This window comes from Phyllobates terribilis, unplaced genomic scaffold (assembly GCF_046119375.1).
Source record: "Phyllobates terribilis strain yellow unplaced genomic scaffold, ASM4611937v1 Scaffold_11__3_contigs__length_659146591, whole genome shotgun sequence".
Lineage (NCBI taxonomy): Eukaryota > Metazoa > Chordata > Amphibia > Anura > Dendrobatidae > Phyllobates > Phyllobates terribilis.
Window position 1 is genome coordinate 268,842,336 of NW_027362771.1, and position 18,635 is coordinate 268,860,970.

Below are 18,635 nucleotides of genomic sequence, written 5' to 3' on the forward strand. Positions count from 1 at the left end.
AACCGGAGGCTCTGACATTTTATGTGGCGCAGCCCCTTGCTCCACCCGCTAGGAAGGCACCACATAGGGTCAGGGAAACTGGCGCCAAGTTTACCAAGAGGAGGCCCGAGGCAGCCGGACAGAAGTGTTGGTAAGAAAGGCCAGACAAAGGACACACAAAGGGGGTCCTGTGAAGCGCTCCAAAGTTATCTGGGAGTTGTCTGAGCCCCTCACCTGGTGAGCACAGTACGACGTGGGCAGCCGTTACCTGCAGACGTGGTCTGGATAATAAGAACTGTGAGTAAAGGCCCTGAACTGCATCACTGACTCCGTGTCGTTACTGCTGCTGCCCTGCACCATCACCCCCATCCTCCGCATACACTGCCCTGAGGCTATACTCCTCCCGTGGGGAGTTATGCTACGCTCTGCTGCACCCACAACACCAGCCTTAGCGGTCTGCCCTGTAGCGGCGGTTCACTCTGACCGCAATCCACGGGTGGCGTAGTCAGACATTTAAACATCAAAACCACATAAATAGTTCCGCCACTGGTTTGACCGCCCTGAGCCACGGAACCGGATCGCCGCCACGAAGACTACAACCACCAGCATCCACCAAAAAGGGTCCGGCTCCGGGTGTCCCAAGGCCCAGGGGGTGCGTCAGAACATTTTCATCACCTTTCACAATCACCAATGGGACAAGGCAGGGATGTCCTCTGTCCCCTCTCTTATACATCCTAGTGACGGAGCACCTGCTCTCATCAATTCGCCATAACCCCAATATTAGGTGGATTGAGGTGGGAGGCACCGAGTACAAGTGCTCTCTATTTGCTGATGATGTCCTAGTATATATCACTCAATCACATATATCCATCCCTGCTGTTATGGCTGAAATAGATCACTTTGTTACATGGTAAAATTTTAAAATCAATGCAGCGAAGTCTGAGGCCCTCGATGTCTCCCTCCCTAAATCCATATAGGATTCCATCCAGTCCAACTTTCCCTTTGCCTGGCCCTCACAGGGTATCAAATACTTAGGAATTCCTATTCATAGAGACCTCTCCCATCTATGTTATCTTAATTTTGGGCCCTTTATTGAACAATTCCATACAGACCACGGTTGGCAAGTTGGAACTGTGAGATTCACTACGTGCACCACTGGTATTTTGTGGAAAAGCACATGTAAGATTCTGCAACAGTCTCTGCTGATACTCCTGCATGCGTGCATCCCTTTCTATGGCAGGAATAATTTCTGCAAATTTACTTTTGTACCGGGGATCTAACAGTGTGGCAACCCAGTAGTCAGGATTATTTCTAATTCTCACAATTCGAGGGTCATGTTGCAGGTAGTGCAGCAAGAAGGCACTCATGTGTGTTGCGCATCCAGGAGCACCAAGTCCCTGTTGTGTTGGTGGCGAGGTAACAATCATGCTTCCTTCCTCTGTCCTCTCCCCCCAACCTCGCACAACAGAAATGTGATCAAGGTCTCCCTCATCTGATGAGTCTTCCATCAGTTCGTCCTCCACTTCTTCCTGGGCTCCTGCACCTTCCTCACTAGTTTGGCTGCTACCATGCGCCCTGGTAAAATCATCTCCCCCACCCTCACATGCCTGCCGCCCTGGTGCTGCCGACCGTCTGGACCTTGCAGATGTTAGCCCTTCCGCATACAACTCCTCCTCCTCTACTTCCTCCACCTCCTCTTGTGCCACCACCTGACTCCGAATTCTGTTTAACATGTGCTCCAGCATGTAAATCACCGGAATAGTCATGCTGATAATGGCATCGTCAGCACTAAACATCTTCGTCGCCATTTCAAAACTGTGCAGAAGGGTGCATAGGTCCCTGATCTGAGACCACTCCTCCAGCGTGATTTGCCCCACCTCTGAATCTCGTTGGCCCAGGCTATACGTCAGAACGTATTGCACCAGGGCTTGTCGGTGCTGCCACAGTCGCTGCAACATGTGCAGAGTTGAATTCCACCGGGTAGGCACATCGCATTTTAGCCGGTGAAGTGGCAGGCCCAACGACTTCTGTAGAGATGTAAGTCGCTGAGCTGCGGGATGCGAATGGCAAAAGTGAGCACACAGCGACCGTGCCCTGTGCAGAAGGCCATCTAGTCTGGGATAGTGGGCTAAAAATTGCTGGACAACCAGGTTCAACACGTGAGCCATACAAGGCACGTGTGTGACATTGCCCCGGCGAAGGGCCGCACCCAGGTTTGCAGCATTGTCGCACACGGCCTTCCCTGGTTTCAGGTCCAGTGGAGACAACCATTCATGAAATTGGTTCTCCAGAGCTGACCACAACTCCTCAGCTGTGTGACTCACATTTCCCAGACATTTCAATGTAAAAACCGCCTGATGACGTTGAGCCCTACTGCCAGCATAGTAAGGAGGTGTGCAGGATCCCTTCTGCGCAGTTAGAAAGCTTGTGGCATGACCAGACAGGCTTTGGGTGCAGGTGGAAGACCGAGAGGAGGTTGAGGAGGCAGAAGCAGTGGAGGAAAAATGACATAAAGAGGATTGACGCACAACTCGTGGGGACGGCAAGACTTGGACAGCAGCCCCTTGTCCTGCTGTCACCATAGTTACCCAGTGCCCAGTCAGCGACATGTAACGCCCCTGTCCATGCCTACTCGTCCAAGTGTCTGTGGTGAAATGCACCCTGTCACACACAGAGTTTCTCAAAGAAGCGGTGATGTTGTGTGCGACATGCTGGTGGAGCGCAGGCACACCTTTCTTTGAGAAGTAGTGCCGACTGGGCATCTGGTACTGGGCACTGCGACGGACATAAGGTCTCGAAAATCCTCTGTGTCCACCAGGCGGAAAGGCAGCATTTCTGTAGCCAAGAGCTTGCAGATGGTGAAATTCAACCTCTTAGCTTTCTCATGGCTAGGAGGAAATGGTCTTTTACTTGTCCACATCTGAGGGACCGAGGGCTGGCTATTGTGCTTAGACGGGGTTGATAAGGGTGTCCCCGGCAAACTGACGGTCTGTGAGGAAGATGCAGGCGGACATGTTAGGTTGCCTTGATCCAAAGGTGGTGCTATCGATGTCGGACAGCGCTCAAGACCAGCTGGTGTTACCACCTCCAAAGAAAATGATGACCTGCCAATCACGCTGGCTGTTGCGGGTAAAGAGGTGGCAGGTCTGCGCCCCAAAACAGGTGTGACTGCTGTCCCCCCAGTCACAGAGGATGAAGAGGCCGCGGATGCACAAGATATGGCAGACGGTGGTTGGCCCGGCCGGCTAGACCGCATTGTAGCACACTGAGCTTCCCACTGCAACTTATGCTTCATGTCCATGTGCCGGTTCATGCATGAAGTACTCAAACTATGTATTTTTTGGCCTCTACTTAGCTTTTGCTGACAAATGTTACAGATAACACGAGTTGGGTCATCTTTATCGATCTGAAAAAATGCCCAGGCTATGCAAGGCTTAGCACCCATGCGACCTGAAGAGCCACCACGACTTGTGGTGAGAGGCAGAGTTGTGTTTGAGGATGCAGTTGTTGACGTGCTTCCAGTACTACGTCTCTGTCCAGGAAGGCGCAACCTGACCTCGTCGTCACTAGCATCTTCCTCCACCTCCTCTGCTGACCTCATCTCTTGGCTGACTGTGGGTTGACAGTAAGTGGGATCTCCGACCTCATCATCATCACCCTGTGCGTTATCACACCCGTCGTCCTCAGAGCCAACCTGTTCCTGCCCTGACAAAAAACTAAAGTTGTCGCTCCAATCAGGTATTTGAGTCTTATCATCGTCTTCCTCATAGTCTCCACCAACAGGAGTTACAGTTTGGGAATGAGGGTCTACATTATGGTCAGAACCTTCTGCGTCTGGTCCTGGATCCGACTCATAAAGATTCTGGGCATCAGTGCAGATCATTTCCTCGTCTGGATTCACAGAAGCGCTGGAGTCGACCTCTGATTCCCAGGCTATAGTATGAGTAAACAGCTCTGCAGACTCAACCATCTGTTCTACCTCATACTCAGACGGGCAGCTGGAGATTTGGGAGCTGTGAGGAAGCAAGTGCGATTTGGGTGACACCTTTGAGGACTGGAGTATTTGTGATGTTGAAGTTGATGTGGAGGAGAGCCCACTTAAAGGAGCACTTGATATCCGTTGAAGCACCTGCTGTTTTTGTGCCTCATCTGGAATTTGTAGCGATTGGCGTGGGCGTAAGAAAGGGATCTTATCACATTGTCCGCTAAAAGAAGTAGACATTTTAGTTTGGCTGGAAGATGGTCTTTCTTCTGCACCTACCCCACGGACACAACCTTTTTTCCCCTTCCCAACACGCCTATTCCCCTTTCCACCAGCAGCAGGCCTTTTTCCACTCATTTTGGTGGTTAACTAATTCACAACTCTGGAGTTGTTTGCACAAAAAAACAATGGATGGTAACCGAGCAGAGCTGAGTGGCCAAACTGTGGTATTAGGCCAAAACTATTGGCTGGGTTAGATGCAGAAAAAAAATATTTTTAATTTGCAACCTGATGGAGGTCAGTATAGATGGACTAATAGAACAAGTCCCACACACCGCTAGAAGCCCAAATATTTTTTCAGAGCTAGATGCAGAAAATTTTTTTATTCAATTTGCAACCTGATGGAGGTCAGTATAGATGGACTAATAGACCAAGTCCCACACACTGCTAGAAGCCCAAATATTTTTTCAGAGCTAGATGCAGAAAAAAATTATTTTTAATTTGCAACCTGATGGAGGTCAGTATAGATGGACTAATAGACCAAGTCCCACACACTGCTAGAAGCCCAAATATTTTTTCAGAGCTAGATGCAGAAAAAAATTATTTTTAATTTGCAACCTGATGGAAGTCAGTATAGATGGACTAATAGAACAAGTCCCACACGCTGCTAGAAGCCCAAATATTTTTTCAGAGATAAATGAAGAAAAAAATTATTTTTAATTTGCAACCTGATGGAGGTCAGTATAGATGGACTAATAGACCAAGTCCCACACACTGCTAGAAGCCCAAATATTTTTTCAGAGCTAGATGCAGAAAAAAATTATTTTTAATTTGCAACCTGATGGAGGTCAGTATAGATGGACTAATAGACCAAGTCCCACACACCGCTAGAAGCCCAAATATTTTTTCAGAGCTAGATGCAGAAAAAAATTATATTCAATTTGCAACCTGCTGGAGGTCAGTATAGAAGGACTAATAGAACAAGTCCCACACACTGCTAGAAGCCCAAATATTTTTTCAGAGCTAAATGAAGAAAAAAATTATTTTTAATTTGCAACCTGATGGAGGTCAGTATAGATGGACTAATAGACCAAGTCCCACACACTGCTAGAAGCCCAAATATTTTTTCAGAGCTAGATGCAGAAAAAAATTATATTCAGTTTGCAACCTGATGGAGGTCAGTATAGATGGACTAATAGAATGATGCTATGCCCAAAAGATTTTGCTTCACTAGGTGCAGTAAAAAAATTGGTATTCTATACACAGGTGGTATATCTTGCAACACAGATAGGCTACTCCACTGACTAACACACTCTGCAATAGGCCAAAAAGGATTAGCTTTGCTAGATTCAGCCAAATGCTGTGAAAAAAACTTGCACAGCACTGGCACAGACCTGCCTGGCAAAAACTGATAGGAACTGATGTAACCTAGTCCTGAAAAGGACTCCAATTACAATTAGTCTTTACTCCCACAATCTATCTATTTAAGAGCACAGACCTGCCTGATAAAAGTCGTAGGAAATGCTGTAACCTAGTCCTTAAAAGGACTGCAATCACAACTATTCCCTACTCCCAAGCTATCTGTATATTTGTGCGAAAATTGGCTTGAAATTAACAAGGTATAGCGCACACAGCAACAGCGGTGCCGTCTAACACGCAGCTGCAGCAGTGAGAAAATGGTGGCGACGGGGAAAATGGCTTGGTCTTATAGGGCAAGGACATGTGACATACACTGCCAATCACACATGCCCTTGCTTGTGTGAAAAAAAGCACTTCGCTCCGTGTGTGCGCTGCTGAAAAGGCTGACAGATTGCACCTCCCCACTGCAAATGCGGGAAAGAGAAAAAAAAATGGAGATCTTCATTGTTCCTGCAGAGATCCATCCCCTGCCCCTCCCCCCGCCCCGCTGTACACTCAAACTGCGTATTAACATTAATTTTCATCATTACTGAGAAAAAATCCAGTTATGATTTTGGTGCACGAACAGTTATCGAACATAACCTCGAACAGCCGAATTTTTCTCAAATTGTTCGTGTTCGCCGACCGGCTCGAACACCGCCCAAAACAGCTCGAATTTGAGATTGGCGAACAGTTCGAGTAGAACAACGCTCATCTCTAGTTAGAAGTTTAAGTTGCTCAACGTAAAAGTTTATGGTAAGTGTATTTTGTCATAGGCTTCAGTTTCATGGATCAGTCATGAAAAGCTCACAGCGTATTTTTTTATCCACATATCATACTGGTCAGCATCAGTTCATAGTATACATTTGGAGCTTCACTTGGAGGCCCGTTCACCCAATTTTTCATGTTGAACTGGACACACTATGTACTTGTGGCTGCAGAGTGGAATGAAACATTTTATTTTTTTATTTTTCCTCTTTGTTGTGGAGATATTATCAATTAAAGTATTGGCGCCTAAGGGGGCTGTACTTCTCCCTGTGTGAGCTGCTTTCTAACAAGTGGGTGCAGCCTCACTCCATACATTTGTATAGAGCTGAAGCCATGCCCCATCTAGTGATGCAGACGGTCAGTGTCGGAGAGCGAAGGCCAAGTGTATGGAGAACAAGGCCGCACCCACTGGCCAGGAGTATGTATATCGCATACATGTCTTCCAGTCCCGGGTCTCAAACCGGCGAATCCCCACAGCACACAGTGCGCTGGGGGGCGATTCATAAGTCTGCAGTCACACAGAGTGACTGCAGACTTTCCGGTTTTGACTGAACAACCCCTGTAACAAAACTCTGCTCATTACTTGCCAATACTTTGATTACTAATATCTCCGCAACAGAGGAGCAAAATAATAAAAAACTAAACTAAAAAAAAAACATTTTATTCCGCTCTGCAGCCACTATGTATCTAGCTCAACGTGAAAAATTTGGTGAAAGGTTCTCTTTAAATGGAAAAAATGAAATATGAAGATAGCTTTACAGCAATACGGTCCATAGACTCTGTATTGCATGTCAAATAATATCAGGAAATATTTGGAAGATTCATAAGTAAGTCAACAAAATTGTTTACTTTTAACAGTGTAGAGGTTTTTTTGGTTCACTGGACAGGTCTAGACCCAATCCTGTTTACCATGAGAAAATGCAAGATCCTTCTGTAAAAGATACAATACTAGCTTTTAGAATAGCAAAGCTTTTAATATTGATTTTTTTTCTCTATCTAGAATGTAAGACTGCTTGTTCACTGTCCCTTGAGTCATGAGCAAAGCAAGAACATTAAAAGAAGGCTGGTTACAATAAAAGGTGAACACTGTAACTGCTGATATGTACCTCTCTTATATAACATATTTTTAGTTCAATCTGTTTGTTCAGTTATTGTCAAACTACTGTACGGCAGCTACATAAACAGCAAATTCAAAAATTATTGCACTTATAGAACATGTATAGGTAGCAAATTCATGCAAATGTTGGGGTAGGGTAATTGATTCCTTTCTAACATAGGCATATGCTAGCATTATAATTGAGACATGGATTTCAGGATTACTCCTTATAATAAGTATGTCATCTTTCCTTGGAATTACATTTGACATACGTTCCATAAACAAGGCAAATCTAGATTTTATCAGCCATATTATCTCGATGGAGCTCATGGCTTTGTCAATTGGTTAAAGACCCTTTGAATTTTTAGGATTGCTACTTCCTGTAGGTGGCACTGAAGTTCTAGTTCTCGTCCTCTCTGAAGAGACAATTTGCATATTTCCCAGAGGAGCATTGCAGCTTTAAAAGTCTCCTCACCGTGACATGCTTAACATGTCACTCTCCTCAAATGTTTCCCCTTAGATACCGGTCTGACGCCTCTCACCCAGCCAAACGAGAACTCACACTTTGCACTGACGAGGGGCAGTACCCTGAAACACAGTGTCTGCAAATTGAGTTTCTGGTTCTGGCTTATATCCTAAGTCATGTGACAAGGCTCATTAAATGGTCAGTATTGACTTTTAGGATTGCTATTTCCTGTAGGTGGCACTGGAGTTCTAGTCCTCTTCCTCTCTGAAGAAACATTTAACTATAAATAACAATTCCCGACTTCTTCCCCATGTTATATAGAAAGAATTCTCGGCTATGTTAAATATACATATTGAATTTTAGACATTAAAGATTACATATAGTCCCTATTAATGACTGTTTTTACATTTCTATTTTCTCTTCCTGATATATACAGTCATGGCCAAAAGTGTTGGCACCCTTGAAATTTTTCCAGAAAATGAAGTATTTCTTCCAGAAAATTATTGCAATTACACATGTTTTGCTATACACATGTTTATTTCCTTTGTGTGTATCGACAGGTTAATAGCATACTAAATCTATGCGGCTGCCGGAGGATATTAATTTTATTCCTCCCAGCAGCCTCCAGCTTTCAGTCATACAGGCACGGGTGGTACAGCTTCAGTCACCGCTCAGTACATAGTGAGCAGTGGCTGTAACCGTGCCCCCATCACTGAGTGACAATCAGCTCAGCAGTGCATATATACGAGTATATACTATATATTAGCATCTAATTTCAAACAGGAAAATTATAGGTGATACGTCCATCTATCTAATAATTTATGAAGGAACAAGTCGAAGAGAAAGACCAGCAAGCCAATGGCTTGAAACTATCAACGGCAGAGAAGACCCTGGTGGACCAATCTAGGCTTCCACAAGATGGATCTTCCTACACATCATTCATCCATCAATTCGCCATGACTCGAGATTGAGCCAAAGGCCGCTTAAAAAAATTGCTATTTTTATTCTATTTTCTGCACTTGCTCAGTCATGTTGACTGAGCTACTATAAACAACATCAAGATTTACGCTTTTTCTCAGCTAAACGGATCATGTGAGGCAATATTCTAGAGATATTCAATGATTTCTATGGGTGGTTTTGCAATATATGTTTTATAATCAGAGTGATGTGTGCAGAGGTCATTGAGCAGTACTGTGGGTAAGCATCATCTACTGTGAATGGTGTAATCCTGTGTTATCTCTAATTAAATTTTATCTTACATTGTAATCCTGCATGTGATGGTAGAGATGACTGCTGAAAATTGAGATCTGCTGAACAGGTCGTGTTTGCCTACTATAAGGCCGAGTGGTCAAACTGAAAACTGCAAGTTTACAGGATATTACATAAATTGATAGTAAATGTAAACAATTCTTAAAAAATATATGTTTAACATAGAAACTTGATTTGCAAATTCCTATTTGTACTTAAGGATTCATAAACAGTATTTTGATCTGATTTACCTGGGTAATACCTGGCCAGTCCAGTTGCACTTCCAAACACTTGCCAAAGAAGTGTTTTATCTTCATTTTGGTTTTTCATAAAAACTTCATCCAGTGCTGCTGTCCAGTTCAGTTCATTTAGCACTATGGTGGCTAAAAAAAATTAAATGGTTTGCAAATGTATTAATAAGTCTCAATAATTGTCAACAGTAATGATTCTATGGCAAAGTAAATAAGTTAAATGTATCACGACTTAACGGCTAGTGACAGGCTCCAAAGTAAAAGTAATACAAAAAGAACACAAGAAGACATTGTGAAACAGTGGTATTATTAGCCCTTTAAATCTGATTGGGGAATAGCTTCCCAACATAGTGCTCATTAGTGTAACTTAACAAGATTTTCATGTTTATGGATGTGATAACTCCGAGAAAAATCAGTTATGTGTGCATGAATATTCATGCACTGGGTCAGTTACATAGTGAACCAGAGCTATGATGAGATTCGTATTCAGAAGCATGAACAAATTAATTCTTTGTGGTGAGGTACCTGAATATGGAGAGTTACAAAAAAGTCCTAGTCATTACTATTGCGGTGTTTGGGAAAATATTGTAACTCTAGATATATTTTGATATCCATGACAAAAAACACCATCTAAATAATAATATTAACAATATATTGACAGCATCTGTTCAGTGTCCTGGATTTCAAAAGATATTATAGAGATGAAAGAATATTTTGAAATTTGAATTCACCAGCTTTGTCAAAATTCTCCCAAAAATGTGATTCACGGCTAATTTTCTGCACATCACAAGGACTGCAAAGCTCGTTTTAGCCCTGAAAAAACGTGTAGCTCTCTTAAAACTTACATGAACACTTTTTAGCTCTTTAACGCAAACACTGTCTTAGAAATGTCAAAGTAAACAGAAAATATATGACTATGAGTAAATGGATGGTAGCTGTTTTTCACTGTTGTCCTGTCACATACTGTCAGTAATGTTTCTTCAGAGTTTTATGGCTTTCTCTCCCTATCTCTTATTGCTAAGCTGTGAGCTTTGATGTCGTCTCTTATACAGATTCACTACAAAATGGTTGATGCATTTCCTGCATCTGCTTTAATATGGGCTATCATAGTGTCTTTTGATTAACTGTGCTATACCAAGTAACGAGACCGCTGCAAGGCAGTATGGAAAATCCAGCATGACAACACCTGGGGGCCTGTGAAACTTTTCTGCCTCATGCACTCTTTTGCTTTGTGTAAATTAGTGGTGGGCATTTATTCGGGCGATTTGAGGGAATCGAATCGCAAACTGTTCAAATTTGTCAGTTGCAGGGAATTTGCTAAAATTCGAGACAAATTATTTATGCAACAAGTCAATTTGCTCATCTCTAATATAGTATACAGAACCCATTAAAAAATGTACACCTATTTACGCAATACTTTTCTTTATTCTTATTGAAATGTGCATACTGTAGATTCAGAATGAAGGCAGCAAGATCATGGTGGCACATATATAGAAACAAGAAGTAAAGATCAAATGTGAAAGAAACAGAATATATGTTAAACCACAGATCCCACAATGTACAAGATAAGGACAAGAACAACCATTGCGTCCTCCAGACTTTACGTGTATCCTGTATATACAGTAGATACTGTATATATATAGATAAATCTATCTATTCATAAACAGTTGTGCTCAAAAGTTTACATACCCCAGCAGAATTTTTCCTTTCTTGGCCTTGTTTCAGAGAATATGAATGATAACAAAAAAACTTTTGACACAAAGTATCTCGCCTACAATACGCCAAACAACATAGAGACCAGCCTCAAAACTTCTGGAAGGGTATGTGCTGTTATGGGTCCGGGTGGTGGAACCTCTGTGCTTTGATGCAAGGAGGGACTAGAGAGGCGTAACTAAGTGCCTACACGGACCGACCCAGGTCACACGGCGGCTTAGTCGACTCTGTGAACCAAGGAGGGACTGGGCAGGTGAACCAGGTGTTACTCTGGGACCGACCTTGTGTGAGAGCAGGTGACTCCCACTGGTTGGATGATAGGAGCTGACCGGTACAGCGGATGATCACGGCAGGTAGGCTGATCCGAGTAGATAGGCAGGCGGGTACGGCAGATAGTCAGACAGGTACTCCGGGTAAACGAGCAGGCGGGTATGGCAGATAACTGGCAGGTGCTCCGGGTTGGCAGGCAGGCGGGCACGGCAGGTAATCTGGTAGATGCTCCGGGTAGGCAGGCTGGCGGGCACAGCGGGTAACTGGCAGGTGCTTTGGGTAGGCAGGCTGGCGGGCACGGCAGATAACCTTGCAGGTGCTCCAGGTAGGCAGGCTGGTGGGCACAGCTGGTAACTGGCAGGTGCTCCGGGTAGGCAGGCTGGTGGCCAAGACTGATAGACAGACTGGCGGGCAGGACTGTTAGGCAGACTGGCGGGCAAGGAACCTGAGGGCTGAGGAGAGTTTTAGCACCCAAACAACAACCTTGCACAGGCACCTCCATTATGGAGGAGGTGCTAAATATAGGGGCAGTCCTCGGGCCATTGGCCAGGGACTCTTCAGGATGGCGTGCGCGTCTTCTTTAAGAGGGAGTGAGAACGTGCGCCCTAAGCACAGTGCCCGGGAAGCTGAGTTCAGTGCATGCCTTAGCGGCAGGGGAACGGGAAGATGCCGGATCGGGACCGCGGCGGTGAGAGGAACGGCGTCTCTGCAAGGCAGGAGGCAGAGACACTGATGCTACATGTGTACACGTTCAGGAATTGAAGCAGAAATTTTCTGAGCATTTTTGCCTCTCCCTGGCAGACGTCTCTTATCAGCATGCTTCTTCATCCACTCCAAGGACTGAAGAAGTGCAGATCTAGTGTCTTCCCAAATTGCAGAAAATTCGCTGACGAGAGACTCCACGGCAGGATTGTCCACTGAAGAGGAGACGGGAAACGGAATCCGGGGGTGTTGACCGTAGACCACAAAAAACTGAGTTTTAGCAGAAGACTCGCTCTCATGGTTGTTATAGGAAAATTTGGCCCAGGGCAGGAGCTCAACCCAATCGCTATGGTGAGCGTTGACAAAGTGTCAAAGAAAACTGGTGAGGATTTGATTGACGAGTTCCACTTGGCCATTGGACCTAGGATGATAGGCCAAAGAAAAATCCAAGGAGACATCCAGCAGCTTGCACGTGGCTCTCCAGAAGCAGAAAGTGAATAGAACTCCACGATCCGAGACAATGTGGAGGGGTAAGCCGTGAAGACAGAAGATGTGATGGATGAAGTCCTTAGCCAGCACCGTTGCAGATGGAAGACCAGGCAGGGAAAGGAGGGGGCCGTCTTAGAAAAGCGGTCAGCGACCACCCAAATAACTGTACAACCGGCAGAAACAGGGAGATCCGTGAAGAAGTCCATTGCGATATGTTGCCATGGAGCGGAAGGCATGGGAAGAGGAAGAAGACGACAAGCTGGAAGGTGCCTAGGTATCTTGTTACAAGCACAAGAGGAACAAGTCGCGAAAAATTCCGCAACATCCTTGCGCAGGATGGGCCACCAATAATGTAGGGCAATGAGCAGAAATGTCTTTCTCGGGCCGGCATGACCAGCAAGTTTGGACGAATGACCCCACAGTAAAACCTTCTTCCGATCCTGAACTGCTACAAAGGTTTTACCGGGAGGTAAAAGAGACAGGTCAAACGGAGCAACAGTCATTATTTTGGAGGGATCAATGATATGTAGAGGCTCCTCCTCCAGGTCGGTAGACAAAAATGAACGGGATAGTGCGTCAGCTTTAATGTTCTTATCTGCCGGGCGGTAGTGAAGAGTAAAGCAGAATCGAGCGAAGAATAGTGACCATCTGGCCTGATGCGGGTTTAGTCTTTGGGCATTCTGCAAAGAAGCGAGCTTTTTATGGTCAGTGTAGGTGACCACCAGTTGCAGCACCCCCTCCTTCAAGTAGCGCCATTCCTCCAGCGCTAATTTGATGGCCAGCAGCTCCCGATCTCCTATGGAGTAGTTGTGCTCGGACGAGGAGAAGAGCTTGGAGAAGAAGCTGCAGGTTACCATTCTCCCAGACAAGGATTTCTGGGTGAGCACTGCTCCAGCCCCAGGGGAGGAGGCATCAACCTCCAGGAAGAACTGCTTGTTGAAATCCGGACGGTGTAGCACTGGAGCGGAGGAGAAGGCTTGTTTTAGGGTGACAAAGGCTTTCTCCGCCTCGGAAGACCACTCTCTGGGATTTGCTCCTTTACAGGTGAGAGCAGAGATGGGAGCAGTCCGGGAGGAAAAATAAGGAATGAAGTGGTGGTAATAGTTTGCGAAACCCAGAAACCATTGAATCGCCTTCAATCCCTCCGGTCGGGGCCACTTTAAGACGGCTGACATCTTCTCGGGATCCATGCGCAGACCGGTCTCAGAAATGATGTAACCAAGAAACGGCAAGAAGGTCTGCTCTAAGAGGCATTTCTCGTATTTAGCATACAGGCGATTATTCCGGAGCCTCAGCAGAACCTAACGAACATCCCTCCGGTGTAAAGGCAGATCCGGGGAGAACACCAAGATGTCGTCCAAGTACACCACCATGCAGGAATACAGAAGATCTCGGAAGATGTTGTTAACTAGCTCCTGGAAGAAGGCTGGAGCCAATGCCTCTCCGGTGAGGTGAGACATGATGAATGCCACCTTGGCCTTGGTCGGAGATGAAGTGGTGTATAACAAAGGCAAAACTAGACAGCTGCAGACTGATATTAATAGCCAGGGAAGGGGACATGAATACTAACCCCCTCCACGGCTCTTAATATTACCCCTCAGCAGTCCCAGAAATGGCACATCCATAAGACAGGGCAAGTCTGGTGCTTAGCCTCACTCTTCTACGCTTCCCTGTAGTGGTGGCAGGCAGTAAACGGGATGGGGTTCACGTCAGCGTAGTAAAATGGTCGGCACATTTTCAATAAAAGACACGGCCAGAATAAAGAATTTTAATTAAATAAAACAGACACGGTTCTACAATTTTTTTTATTACCCGCCTCCACAAAGCCCTCGATCTCCTGAAAAAAACGTAAAAAAACAAACAACATTCCTCACGTGTCCGCTGTCAATGACGTATTCCACGTAACGCCAAGGTCCCACGACGATCCGGATCATTTCTACAGTTGTGACATCAGCAATCACTGATGACACAGCTATAGAATACAGCACTGTATACTGTGTACTGTAAAATCACCCCTATCAGAATACAGTGCTGCGGGAGAGGTCACTGGGGTTCATCAGCTTAAGAACAGCTGATGAGCCCCGGTGAGCAAGAGAGCGTGGGAAAATTCTTGTGATTCTTCCCAAGCTCAGCATCAGCTGATTGGTCAAGAGACCTATCAGCTGATTACCGGCTTTAGCAATCAGCTGATGGTCACGTGAGCTGATTGCTGCGGCACTGATCACCTGATGGTCATGCGACCATCAGCTGATCGGTGACATCACGATCACCTGATAGTCGCATGACCATCAGGTGATCAGTGACGTAAACCGAAGGTCCTGGAAGGACACTGCGGGGCGTGGGCCCATGGCCCGCAGTGTACAGCAAGCCACCGATGGGACAGCACTGCCCAGGAGGACACCGGGGGCTGCCAGAGAAGTGAGTATGAATGTTTATTTTTTTATTTTTACTCTTTGATTCTTTTTTAAACTGCCGCTGGCACACGGGCTGGGAGAAGCAGGCTGCTGCTTCTCCCATTCACACTCCTCTCGCTGTTATCAGCCAGAGCAGCGGTCAGATGAGAGGAGTAGCAGCTTCCTCTGCGTACCAGCCATGGCGCGATTTTGCGCCTATTGTTTTACAATGAAACGCAGCTAATCCGCTTGTATAGATATTATTCATGCGGGTTTGCTGCGATTCAATGCAAGTCAATGGGCGCGATTTCCCCATGAAATCGCACCTAAATTGGTTGTGCTGCGGTTTGTGCCGCAATGATAATCTGCAGCAGAAACTTCCGCATCATGTGCACAACACATGCGGATTATCATTGCTGTACATGGCAGACCTCTTACCAAGCGGTTTTAATGCGTTTCCGTGGCAGAAAAACGCCGCAGAAACACATTAAAACCGCATTGTGTGAACTCAGCCGAACAAGGTAATTTGGAGTGATGAGACCAAAATTGAACTTTTTGGCCACAACCAAAAACGTTACATTTGGAGAAAGGTCAACAAGGCCTATGATGAAAGGAACACCATTCCTACTGTAAAGCACAGAGGTGGGTCGCTGATGTTTTGGGGATGTGTGAGCTACAAAGGCACAGGAAACGTGTTAAAAAGTTGAAGGAAGGATGAATGCAGCACGTTATCAGCAAATACTGGAGGCAAATTTGCACTCATCAGCCCGGAAGCTCCGCATGGGACGTACTTGGATGTTCCAACATGACAATGATCCAAAAAACTAGGCCAAGTTGACCTGTCATTGGCTACAGCAGAACAAAGTGAAGATTCTGTAGTGGCCATCTCAGTCTCCTGGCCTCAATATCATTGAGCCACTCTGGGGAGATCTCAAGCGTGCAGTTCATGCTAGACAGCCCAGGAATTCACAGGAACTGGAGGCTTTATGCCAAGCAGCATGGGCAGCTTTACCATCTGGAAAATAAAGAACCTCACCCACAACTACCACAAAAGACTTCAAGCTGTCATTGATGTTAGAGGGGGCAATACATGGTATTAAGAACTAGGGTATGTGAACTTTTGATCAGGGTCATTTGGATGTTTTTGGTTGTCACTAAGATTTAAAAAGAGAAAACACAAAAGTTTGACAATAAATGGCTTCACCCAACCAATAACCATGAGGGGAGAAAAAGTTTTTTTTGTTATCATTCATATTCTCTGAAACAAGGCCAAGAAAGCAAAAATTCTGCCGAGGTATGTAAACTTTTGAGCACAACTGTATATATATATATATATATATATTTATATATTTACATAGATATATACACACACACACACATATATATATATTATATACACACACACACACACATATATACAGTATGTCTGGGATTGGCATCTGCCCCGTCGCAGCTACAGCCACAAAATTTAGTACAGTCACACATCTGGACCCCGAGAGCATCATAGGCTATGTTGTGAGGCAAAATTTTAACCCCGCGCGTTCCAATTCACCAAACAATTTTGCCCCTTTCTACATAATGGGGAAAAAGTGAAAGGAAAAGTGTTGCAGGCAAATTGACAGCTGCCACATGTGAACAAGGGAGAATTAAAGAATGAGAGCGATGGCGCCAAAGAGTTTATACCCTACAGTTGCTAAGGTGGGGCCCTGTCATGGGATACTCATACTCACCACACACGGGGATATGAGCACAAACACAAAATGCGCCACACACTACCACGTGCTTGAACACATATACCACCCTCAGCACACACAAAACTCATCTCACAAAGATTTATCAGGCTGCCAATAGCCACCAATCACAGCTCAGCTTCTATTTTGCTACAGTTAATTAATCTGAGCTGTGATTGGTTAATACAGGCAACAAAGAACATTCTCAGTATAACAAAGCTTGTGTAAGGTAATAAGATGTCAGTTAGGGTGTGTTGGTGGAATGGCTGATGTCAGTCACATTACTTCTATGTAAGAGTATATAGAAACTGCCAGTTACAGACTATTTTTACCACAATAATGTCTCATAAGAAAAGGAATTTCATGGCACGAATGTCAGCTGATGCAAAAAGAAAAGCTGCATTACGGGCCAATGAAAAATGTGAAAACCGAGAAACAAGGCTGACACACATGAGAACTGCAGCTGCTTCCTCAAGGGCCAATGAACTTTCTGAGGAGAGGGAAGCGAGGCTTGCAGACATGAAAACAAGAGCTGCTACCTCAAGAGCCAATGAACTTTCTGAGGACAGGGAAGCGAGGCTTGCAGACATCAAAACAAGAGCTGCTTCCTCAAGAGCCAATGAACTTTCTGAGGAGAGGGAAGCGAGGCTTGCAGACATGAAAACAAGAGCTGCTTCCTCAAGGGCCAATGAACTTTCTGAGGAGAGGGAAGAGAGGCTTGCAGACAAGAGAACAAGAACTGCTTCCTCAAGAGCCAATGAACTTTATATCTATTTGTTTTGTGGTTTTTGTGTGTAGAATAAATTTTTGAAAACACATTCTATTTTGCAAACAGCAGCTATTAACCCGGGCAGCGGTTGATGGGCACACATGAATTGGCCAATTTATGCGATAGGAACCTCCCTTTCTTGTAAGTAAAGTTCATTGAGTAATAACACAGTTTAAATCAAACGTTTTTAATGTCTTTATGTATTTTGGCCATAATGGAGTGCTGCTGCGCTCTTTTTATATACATATACAGTACAGACCAAAAGTTTGGACACACCTTCTCATTTAAAGATTTTTCTGTATTTTCATGAATATGAAAATTGTACATTCACACTGAAGGCATCAAAACTATGAATTAACACATGTGAAATTATATACTTAACAAAAAACTGTGAAACAACTGAAAATATGTCTCATATTCTAGGTTCTTCAAAGTAGCCACCTTTTGCTTTGATGACTGCTTTGCACACTCTTGGCATTCTCTTGATGAGCTTCAAGAGGTAGTCACTTCAATATTCTTGAAGGAGTTCCCAGAGATGCTTAGCACTTGTTGGCCCTTTTGCATTCACTCTGTGGTCCAGCTCACCCCAAACCATCTCGATTGGGTTCAGATCTGGTGACTGTGGAGGCCAAGTCATCTGGCGTAGCACCCCATCACTCTCCTTCTTGGTCAAATAGCCCTTACACAGCCTGGAGGTGTGTTTGGGGTCATTGTCCTGTTGAAAAATAAATGATGGTCCAACTAAACGCAAACCGGATGGAATAGCATGCCGCTGCAAGATGCTGTGGTAGCCATGCTGGTTCAGTATGCCTTCAATTTTGAATAAATCCCCAACAGTGTCACCAGCAAAGCACCCCCACACCATCACACCTCCTCCTCCATGCTTCACGGTGGGAACCAGGCATGTAGAGTCCATCCGTTCACCTTTTCTACGACGCACAAAGACACTGTGGTTGGAACCAAAGATCTCAAATTTGGACTCATCAGACCAAAGCACAGATTTCCACTGGTCTAATGTCCATTCCTTGTGTTCTTTATCCCAAACAAGTCTCTTCTGCTCGTTGCCTGTCCTTAGCAGTGGTTTCCTAGCAGCTATTTTACCATGAAGGCCTGCTGTACAACGTCTCCTCTTAACAGTTGTTGTAGAGATGTGTCTGCTGCT

The 18,635-nt window shown here is 45.0% G+C and overlaps 1 protein-coding gene across 7 annotated transcripts in view; it reads right to left on the reverse strand.

Moving 5' to 3' along the window:
• Positions 1-18,635, reverse strand: part of CACNA2D1 (calcium voltage-gated channel auxiliary subunit alpha2delta 1) — a 1,188,449-nt gene that overhangs the window by 376,128 nt on the left and 793,686 nt on the right. For all 7 annotated transcript variants that reach the window (XM_073652315.1, XM_073652320.1, XM_073652318.1 and 4 more), the window contains exon 7: positions 9,408-9,539. In XM_073652315.1, the coding sequence (XP_073508416.1) occupies positions 9,408-9,539 (132 nt within the window). The remainder of the gene's footprint in view (positions 1-9,407; positions 9,540-18,635) is intronic.